The sequence below is a fragment of the Nothobranchius furzeri genome, chromosome 13, assembly GCF_043380555.1.
Source record: "Nothobranchius furzeri strain GRZ-AD chromosome 13, NfurGRZ-RIMD1, whole genome shotgun sequence".
Taxonomy (NCBI): domain Eukaryota; kingdom Metazoa; phylum Chordata; class Actinopteri; order Cyprinodontiformes; family Nothobranchiidae; genus Nothobranchius; species Nothobranchius furzeri.
In genome coordinates, this window is record NC_091753.1 from 52,593,455 (window position 1) to 52,604,176 (window position 10,722).

At 39.8% G+C, this 10,722-nt stretch overlaps 1 protein-coding gene across 6 annotated transcripts in view; it reads right to left on the minus strand.

Moving 5' to 3' along the window:
- Positions 1-10,443, minus strand: part of ift80 (intraflagellar transport 80 homolog (Chlamydomonas)) — a 60,855-nt gene extending 50,412 nt beyond the window's left edge. For all 6 annotated transcript variants that reach the window (XM_070543593.1, XM_070543592.1, XM_070543591.1 and 3 more), the window contains exons 1-5: positions 10,219-10,443; positions 10,046-10,102; positions 9,327-9,545; positions 4,677-4,787; positions 3,530-3,598 (exon numbers count right to left, since the gene is read on the minus strand). In XM_070543593.1, the coding sequence (XP_070399694.1) occupies positions 3,530-3,598; positions 4,677-4,787; positions 9,327-9,545; positions 10,046-10,085 (439 nt within the window). In that variant the 5' untranslated portion in view covers positions 10,086-10,102; positions 10,219-10,443. The remainder of the gene's footprint in view (positions 1-3,529; positions 3,599-4,676; positions 4,788-9,326; positions 9,546-10,045; positions 10,103-10,218) is intronic.
- Between the last annotated feature and the right edge of the window lie 279 nt (positions 10,444-10,722).

A 10,722-nucleotide genomic window follows, 5' to 3' on the forward strand; every position in this document is an offset into this window, starting at 1 on the left:
TAATAAATGTCTTCTTCATACATTCTCCTGCAATGCCCTGGTCCTGTAGAATGAGCCCTGGCATTTTTACCGTGATTGCCTGTTTTTCTGTAAAATCACAGAAAAAGAGAGATGCTCGGGTCGAGCAGGCTGCTTCATGCGCGTTCACGCTCAGACATCGCCCGTAGCATTTGCTATCAGTAGCTTTAGCAGCAGAGAGAGAGGTAGTTCCAACTCAGCGACTTTGTCGCTCTTCCTAATGCCTAGTGACAAAGCTAGCTACATTTCTGAGGACCCTTAGCTACTTTCTGTAGAACTTTCTTCTAGATATTTCCTGCAAATTAGCAACAAAATAGCCATTTTAGCTCTGAACCATTCTTTGAACGTTGTTTCAGCTGTCATCAAGGATATAAAAGTTACAGATGTAAAGGATGTCACTGGCGCTTTAGCTCACCTAGTAAAACGTCGGACTCGCGAGCAGAAGACCCGGGTTCGATTCTGGATGTGAACATAGTTTAGAGTTTCTTTTTTACATTAATGGTATATTTTTTTACAGTAAGACGCCCAAATTTTTATTTGAGACTCGCCGAACGGCATTGAATTCACAGATAAAAAAGATGTGGGTTCAACTTTCATTTTGGAACAATTTTTCAAGCAAGGGAAGGGAATGATCTGAGCATGCAGGAGGACTGACCCATCATAAACCTTTGTCGGCTGTGCTGAAGAGAAAGGTACAGAACCAAATTATTTAATTAATTAGCTGCGCGTTCTCCTGTCCTCTGTCCTCCGGGCCACACACACGGGACTGTCTCAGCTGTTATTTTTGTTAAGGAGTGTGCACGTACAGCATGCGCGCCTCGTGCACGAGCCTACTATTGAAGCTGCCGTTACGCTTTTGGCCTGAGGGGGCAATCGTGAGCATAAAAATTCAAAACTCTGTAAAGTCCCTTTAAATAGTGATTTTTAACAGTCTTTATCCTTGAGTAAAAATTATAAATAACTGATGTAACCCGTTTGGGACAGCTACCTGAGCAGCCTCCGTCTGGAGAAAAAAAACAACTTACATTGTTCAGGCCTGATGAGCTAAGCTAGGGTCAAATGCTAACAAGACCAAGAAGATGTGTTACTGCCATCTTACAACTGCTCAAATCTCCTAAATTTCACAGCTGTTCATACAATGCTATTTCAGAAAACTTTGCCGGTCTGATAAGTTACATTTATATGTTTATTTTCAGAAAATACTAGAGACTAAGTTCACTGAGAAACCACTTTGTAGGTGTTATTCTGAAATATGATCGGTAACTCTTACAGACAATGTAAAAATAGTCTCCTACATCTATTTCCTGCATTAGCTGCCAATAGAAAATAGATGGGAAAATGTCTGGATTAGAAAAGCCTGTCAAATCAAATTAGCATTCATGGACTTATCCATCTTGGCTCATGAAGGGGAAGGCTGTCATTGATTTAGCATCCAGGGGAGAGCAGAGCACATCACAGCTAGTAGAAGCTAACTGTTAGCATTAGCAACTCCACCACACCGCAGAACTCCTTCGGGCTTGAGTTGTTTGTGGGGAAAAAACATCAACGTTTCAGAGCAAACAGTCTGTGGTAGCATCACATTGCTGTTAGCCAATCAGAGACGAGCTGTCCGAATATCAGGAAATAAGACTCCAAATCCTGCTGTTTTCTGCTCCCCTCTCATCTGGCTTATTTCTACTTCCTGAAAGAAGGGCCCGAGAGCTTTTTTCCTGACAGAGATTGACTCACAAGGCATTAATTTATTCTAAAGAGATCAGAGCCTGAGATCAGTGGACTCAGTGATCTCCTTTAAAAAGCAGCTGAAAACTCACTTGTTCAAGCTGGCTTTGGTGTGACCTTCATCCCCCTCTCCTTGTTCTGCTCTCCCTACCTATTCCACCTTCCTCAGGATCCACTGATTTCCCTCTCTAATATTCACTCTCTCTCTTTCTTTACATTTTTAATCACAATTGCCTATTTTTTGCTCATTTTAAACATATTTGTAATACTTTTCTAAATTCTTTTTTTTTATATTTTTACATTTTTTGTTTTTGTGAAGCGCCTCGTGATTTTTATCTTGAGAGTCACTATAGAAAAGATATTTCTTCTTCTAAAGACCACTACAAATGTATTGAAAAAATAAGTGAACTTGGTCTTTAAGAATTTCCTGCTGGACATGACCAGTGGATGCACTAGCCTGCTGGTGATATTTACACTTGTAAATAGTCATGAAGTCCAAGTAAATAACTGTGTGCCAAATTGATTACAATGTAAAAGTTAATACAATAATAAGTTGTTGAATTGCTGTGAAACTTTGGAGATTAGCATTTTTAAGATGGAAGTGATCCACTGGAGGGATTACCTTTTGGACGAACTGTTAGGCAGGCCTGTTGAACATTTCCTTCGAATGTGGCTGTTCAAGAAGCTTTGTACAAAGGGTAAAAGAGTAATTTTTTATCAGTTTTTCACAGAAAAACTTCTAAATGGCCCAAATATCCCAATAAAACTGATCTTTTCTCATTCTCATTGATATTTTAAGAAAAAAGACTAATCAGAATCAGAATCAGCTTTATTGTGTTCTTTTCAGCTTTAATATGATGTTAGGGACATGGGTTTGGGTCATATTATGGGATATGCCAACTTCCATGCAAATCTTTGTCAAAGTGGTACTTTACTCTTATTTGTAATACATTTGCAGTGGTCCCTAGCAGGAACGAATGGCTTGTAAGTCTTACATGGGGAGGAAAAAAGTTCTGGCGCGCCTGTGCCAGGAACTAGAAGTGAGCCAGATTAGAGTTGAGCTGAACATGAGAAGATTTGGAGTCTTATTTCCTGATATTTGGACATCTTGTGTTGCACTGAATAAGAGCAATGCGACTCCACCACTGACTCTGTTTGCTCTGCAACGTTGATGTTTTATCTTTACAAAAAACACAAACCTGGAGGATTTTTGCCATGGGGTGGAGTCGCTAATGCTAACAATTAGCTTCTATTATTATTTTTTTGGTTTTAACCTTTCATTCTTATGTAAAGCCCTTCCAGTGTTGTGGAAAGTGCTCTATAAATAAACTTGATTGATTGATTGATTGATTAGCTTCTAGTAGTCAAGACGTTCTCTGCTGTTTTCTGGATGCTAAACCAACAACAACCTTCACCTTTGTGAGTCAAGATGGGTGAGTCCATAAATGTTAAATGAGAGTGTGATATAGATCTGTCGGGATTTTTAAATTAATGTTTGGTTTAACCTTCATTTACACTGAATTTGACCAAACTACTCGCTAATGCATAACCTGCACAAAAATTATGAGACGTAATTAAATCAACTTTAGAAGTGAACAATTCAAACAAACAAATAGTGCTATTTTTTTTTCAAGAAGAAACCCCTTTGCTCAAATGTATTTAGTTAAGTTAAATTATCGAAATGTAAGTTATTTTGGAAGAATAATTATATTAAAATTTTTATTGAAATATAACATCGTAAGTGCAATATTATTGAATATGTTCCTTTGCTTGGATAAAATAAAAGCCTTACCTTCATTAGCTAAAGTAGAGCGTTGCATCCCACTTTTGGACCAGATCTTAATCTTACCATCTTCTCCAGCTATAAGAGAAAGTACAAGTGGATCTTACAGTCAACCAAAGCTGTTCAATTCTCATTTTTATTGAAGGAATTATGAAACTCTGGTCAAATGACACAGAAATGTAGCCTGCCTGGCCATCCTATATATGTGAACATATAGTCTGGCCAAGACCAATTGATGGCTCTGTCATGGGGTGGGATTTACGATCGTCTTTCAAACTGTCTGCATGCTATTTGACAAGACAAACAACATGACGTACTCACCGCTATGGGTGTCAGTACATGGGGCGGTCCAGCATACACTGTCGAAGAAGACCCAAATGCATCCTTTTTCTAAATAAACCTAAGTACCTCTATCTGCTAGACTCAAAGAAGAGCCTCAGTCTACATAGTCCAAAGTTGATGCCAAAGCTGTTTCAAACGAGCCGTCCCCATCTTAATTTTACTTAGTCGCAGTAACACCCCGGCCGAACCAACAGAGTGTTGTAATTGGCCCAACAAACCAATGGAGCACTGCGATTGGACCGCTATGAACGTCAGTCAATAAGGCAATCTGCCAAACATTGTCGAAGAAGACGCAAATATCTCCTTTATCTAAATAACAGACTTAAGTACCTCTATCTGCTCTTGAGTGAAAGAAAAGCCCAAATCTAAATAGTCAAAATTTGATGCCAAAGCCGTTTCAAACGAGGCGTCGCCATCTTAGTTTTACTCAGAAGCTGTAACATCCCATCCGCCAAACCGAACAAGCTATGTAATTGGCACGCCACCAGCCTGGCCGGGGGTGTGGAGGTTCCAATGGGATGCGTTGAGACCAGCATGCTGACTAAAATAATTTTGCGTCGGCAACTGACTGTCTAGACCACAGGTGTCAAACTCCGGTCCTCGAGAGCCGCTATCCCACATGTTTTATTGTTTTGCCTGCTTCAGCACACCTGATTCCAATCAGCAGGTGATTAACAGGCTTCGGGAGAGCTTGATGAGAAGCTTCACATATGAATCAACTGTGTTGAAACAGGGAGACAACAAAAAGATGCCGGCCTTCGAGGACTGGAGTTTGACACCCCTGCTAGATTTTAAGGCTAACAGAAATATGTACCAGTGACAAGAGCAGTCCCATCATAGTTCCATTTCCCAGCCAAGACTGCTCCCTTGTGTGCTTCCACACTCTTCTCAATGCGTCCCATCTTGGAGACCAGATGGAACTTCCCTATAAAAACAAGAAAATGCAACAATTATTTTATTCCATATCCACAATTTGTATCTAGACAATTGACCCAAAAAAAAAAAGAGATCACGTGATAAATTTTGCTGGGTAGTAATTCCAGATGCTAAAGCTAATCGATCAAAGTTTATTTTTTAGGCGATCCAGAAAAATGTGTGGAGAGAAATCTTCACCAAATTTAACAGGAAGTTACCAAATAAATAGAAACACACTAACCCTGCTCCTATCACACTTGATAGCAACAAAGCTCTATTTTTCCAATCAGAAACATTAAACACCTAAAGCATGAAGCCATTGAGTAAACTAAAGGGTTTCTGTTGATTAAATTAAGCCAATTTTCTATTTGCCAGACACGAAGGGGGGGTTGGGAACATTTATTGAAGACACCTACCCAACATATACTTTGTGGCAATGTGTGTTACAAATTCTGAGTGTTCCATGTAATTTCTGGCAGCTTGTAATTGCAAATCGGCCTCGTGCAACTCTCTCTCATTTTCTAAATTTGGACGTCCCAACAAAAGTGTATGTTACTAATCCAGCAGGTAGTATAACAGTCATGTGCAACTATATTAAGTGACTCCTGTGAATAAACACAATTTTAAACCTTATTCAATTCAAAGATACTTTATTAATCCCAGAGGGAAATTAGACTTTTTATATAACTTCATAAAAATTTAAATTGTCACGTTGCTGCTACAGTTCAAAGTCTGGGAAGTTATTATTATTATTTTAGCTTAAGTCATAAATTCTTCAATGAGAAATTCTTGATCATAATACAGAAGAAAATTTTAAGCTAGCTAAGCTACTCAACTGTCTTATAATAAAATAAATAAAGATCACTCTTAACCAACACAAAATCGTTTCTAACTCAGAAATTGGGCAAACTTTCTCAACTAAATGTTGTGAGAAAACAAAAACACAGTAATAACAGATCACATCAGACCTCGCTTCAGATTTAGCATATTATTTCAAGGTTTGGACACAACAACTTGAACTCCCATCATTTCTCAGTATAAGATGGTCTTAGTTTACAGTGCTGGCATGAAAGGATTTTTCATGTTTGTTTTCCTTCTGGTGCTTTGAGGAATAGCTGTAAAAATTATATTTGTGCAACTGCAACATCATAACTGACTGACGAAAGTTACAAAGGTGAATCGTAACAGGGATTTCACCAGTCTTTGGTCTGCCACAGAAAATTGCTGCTTCAGTTTGTGGGTGTGTTTATGTAACCCTACACTGCCATTAGAGTTGTGACCACACATTGCCTGCCATAAAAGTGCATCCATGCTCTCTGCATTTATATCTAATATAGGATGAAGGAAAAACATAAGCATTTTAGTAACAGTAACATACTGCAACACCTTCTAAAAAAAACAGCATACGTCAAATAAAACAACAGCAAATGACCAGTGAAATAAATTTTGTTTTCCATTTGTAACAATATGGTTGCTAAATTTTGTCCAATCAGATCATTTATTTCACAAACTGAATATGACTAAAAACAGGAACTGATTCATGTTTTGTAGATGTATTAAATGTGCAATAAGTAAGAATAACATCCTGACCTGTGGTCAAATTTGGTTTCTGCAATCACTCTCTCACCACTGTTTGGTGAATTTGGTGGCTTTCAAGCAGATCACAGAATACCTCTCACAAAAGCTGTCTGCTTGACCCTTACCAATCTGGGTTCAAAAAGGGCCACTCCACTGAAACTGCTCTGTTAGCAGTGACGGAATCCTTAAAAGAAGCTAGAGCGACTGCCAAATCCTCAGTGCTTATCCTGCCCGACTTATCGGCTGCATTTGACACTGTCAACCATGGCTTCCTTTTGTCCACACTCTCTAGCATGGACATCACAGAGAAAGCACACGCCTGGTTTGAATCGTACCTCACAGGACGATCATTCAGTGTATCTTGGCTTGGACAATCCTCTACTGTGCACCATCTAGCCACAGGAGTCCCCCAGGGCTCTGTACTAGGACCTCTTCTCTTTGCCATGAACACCACCTCACTGGGTGAGATCATTCGATCACATGACTTCTCCTACCACTGCTATGACAACGCCCAGCTCTATCTGTCATTTCCACTGGACGACCACACTGTCTCTGCACGAATATCAAACTGTCTCTCTGACATATCAAAATGGATGAAATCCCATCATCTCCAACTCAACCTCTCTAAAACTGAACTACTTGTCATCCCAGCAAAACCATCCATACAGCACAATATCTCAATCCAAAATGACTTCCTATCTCTGGCTCCTTCAAAGGCAGTTCGAAATCTGGGTGTTGTGATTGATGAACACCTGACCTTTAAAGATCATGTTGCCTCTGTTGCTCATTCGTACCGCTTTGCGCTGTATAACATATGAAAGATCAGACCATACCGAACACAACATGCCACCCAGCTCCTGGTGCAATCTACTGTCATCTCCCGCCTCGATTACTGCAATGCCCTTCTAACTGGTCTTCCAGCCTGTACTGTGAGACCTCTTCAAATGGTCCAGAATGCAGCGGCGCGTCTGGTCTCCAATCAGCCAAAAAGAGCACACGTCACCCCTCTGTTCATTGAGCTCCACTGGCTACCGCTAGCTGCACGCATCAAATTCAAATTGCTAACACTAGCATACAAAGTCCGAGACGGTACGGCTCCCATCTACCTGAATCCTCTTGCAAAGGCTTACGTCTCGGCCCGGCCGCTCCGGTCATCACAGGATCATCAGGACAATCCAGACTTTTCTCATGCATCGTTCCACAAATGTGGAATGATCTACCAAGCACTGCCAGAACAGGGGCTTCCTTTTCGACTTTCAAGAAACTCCTGAAGACCCTGCTCTTCAGAGAGCATCTTCAAAACTAGCACCCTCCCTGCACCCATCCCCCTCTCTACTGACCTCTCCTTGTTCCCTCCTCTCCATGATTCATCATGCTGCCTCACTGCCACCTACGACTGACATGAAATTGGTTGTTGTTCTTGTTGTTGTTATTGTTGTTGTTGTTAGCCTCAAGGGCAACATGCCGATTACCACTTGTAAGTAACTTTGGCCAAAAGCGTCTGCTAAATACATAAACATAAATACATAAACATAATTTCATGGCTGTTGCCAGAATATTCTAGATGACAAGCAAAGACGAGTTATATACATTAAGTTGATAAGTAGATAAATAAATTGTAATATTTGGTGTTTAATACGCTTGGGTGTTTTACAGCAGGGAGCACTTACTACCGTTATTATGATAATATGCCTCCAGCAAAGAGGAAGTGCAGTTGTTTGCCCTCCTGCCTTTTAGCTTGCTGTTACAGTTTTGAATGACTCATTTAAAGAACACCACGATTTACTCATAATTCACTTCACGCATACATTTTACTGTAAGATTGAGTTGTTGGTTACAGAAAAGGTAGCTTATGATATTTATAGACCTTAATGTTTGCTTCTAAATCACTGTTAGCATTGTTAGCTCAACATTAGCCTCTAGCCTGCTTCACTTGATGTGAGTGTAAAACAAATGGATACAGTGGCTCCTAAAGCCTGATTTATACTTCTCCGTGAGCTCCGCAATGGGGAGACGCACATGGAGTGTCGGACAGGTTTTCACATTCGAACTTCTGTTAAGGCAGCGGAGTGTAGCAAAGCAATTCCCCGCCAGGACAACAGAGGGCATAGCGCTGTTCTATGGTAGCCTGCCACCATAACTCTCACGTATCCAGTCCCCGATAGTGTATTTACTAATATGTTTATATATTTCAGAGACTTTATAACAAGAACAGATTTGTCCTTCATTCTCCTCCACCTCTTCATGCGGTCGCCACCTCCAAACTCACTTTTACCGTCCATGTTTGCTCTGTATTTTATACTCCTTCACTCACGGGTGAAATTTTTTTTTATTATTTTTGAACTTTTTCTTTAATCTGTTCTGGGTCTGCTGCTAAATATCTGTTAACTTTTTAACTGAGCTACAGCTTTGCTAATGACGAATATACAGGAAGCGGCATCCTGACCAATCACAAGCTTGCTTTCTCCGTCACTTTCGATGGATGTTTATAACTTTGGGCATGTCTCCATCACCCTCTGAGAGCCCATCAGAGAGCCCTTGCGCCGACGCATAATGGCGTTGCATATCTCCGCACCGACGCAGACGGTGAAGTATAAATTAGGCTTTAGGGGTACAAAAAACTTACTTCTGGGTCGCTCCTGTTTACATGCTTCAATTCTTTAAACAACTCTGGAGATTTTTGTCTCCCGGTGTTAAATTAAAAATGCCGATTCTGAAGTGCTGGCTTGCTGCAGATGTGGCAACCTCACTGGTTGTAAATGAACTATGTCACTCGTTGTTTTTTTTTGTTTGTTTGTTTGTTTTTTTAAGGAGAAAACTTGACAACCCCCTCCAGTCAGCTGAGAACTTAATGTGTTTCAATACAACCTTCCTTCCAACATGATTGAGACAACACTGTCTTGTGAATAGTTCACTGTAAAATTTGTACATATTGCTCCTTTAAAATGACAACTGATTTAAAGAAACTTGCCATCTGTGCTGGTAAGGACAAAGATCTCAGCCTGGACCTGTTTCTTGCCACCGATGGTTTTGGGGAACCAGTGTAGTTCGATGGGATAGATGTCTTCCGGCAACCGGATGACTAGGCTGGTTTCATTATTGAGCAGGTTCCACTTGAGGATCTGATGATCCTCACTGCAGGAGTAGAGCTCATCTGCTGTAGTCCAACCTACACAACTGGCAAGTTCTTTATGTAAAATGCAGTTAAGGAAAATAATTCAAGTGAATTGCTTCGTCATTCAGCTGACTGTAAAGATCGACATCTACATTCACAAAAACAGAGACGAGAACAAGAATATATCCTGGTGTGAAACATATAAATGTTCATCTTTCTATCATATTGTTTATTTAACAATCTAGCTTTGCAACTATTTTAAGCGCTACCTCGCAAACAAAAAACTTCTCTTACAATATGTTGCTTTATGAATAAGAGGGTAACTGATGTAAAAAGGGTAAAAATTGTAAATGAACACTTTTCAGTTTTTCCTTGATTACTCGTGTTTGCAACTGGAATATGTTTAACATCTTTGTTCTGGTACTTTTAAAATAAAAAAAACGATTTTATTGGGTTATGTGTTCATTGGGGCTGACAAAGGTAAGGAATTCTGACAATATGTGATGTAATTAATGCAAGTTTGAGCTGGATTAAAAAAACGGACATAGCTAAAGCTAATATCAACATACAAAGGATATGTTTGGGTTCCTTTAGCAGCGATGTTTTCAGTCTCATTGTAGGAATTTGCTCTCCTAAACGAATAAAAACAATGCCAGACAACACATGTTATTCAAATGCGGCATACATGAAATAAATAATTCAAAACAACACATAAAAACAACATTAAGCGTACGCATCATAAACATACCCCGTTGATGCGGTAAAACGTTCCTTTAATGGAGGAAAACCCTGGGTGTTCTGCAGTTGCTAAGGTGGCTGGCACCGTTGCTAATGTGAATCCTCGGTAGGACTCGTGCCAGTAACTTGTGTGCTAACGATCCTCTTGAGAGCCACCGACATCATACTGCAGTTAACGAGTTTATCCGTAGCGAACCTGCGAGGCATACGTGTCGTATAATACGGTTCAATTAAACAGCAACGTAAAAATCAGCCATAAACAGCACCAGGCACTAATTTGTCATAACGTAAGGCTAACTTTTTGGTAGCCATTTGAGAGGACGTTTAAAACGGTAGTTATCGCGAGATTTACAAATATCTTCCCGAGAAAACAAATTCGAAAATGCTTGTAAATTTAAATAAGATCCCGTTAATACCATCCACATAAATATACGGTTAATACATGCCACGTTTTAATCAAATCAGACGTTGCACGTATTGTAATAAACGTAATGGGCATTTTTTTAACTAAACG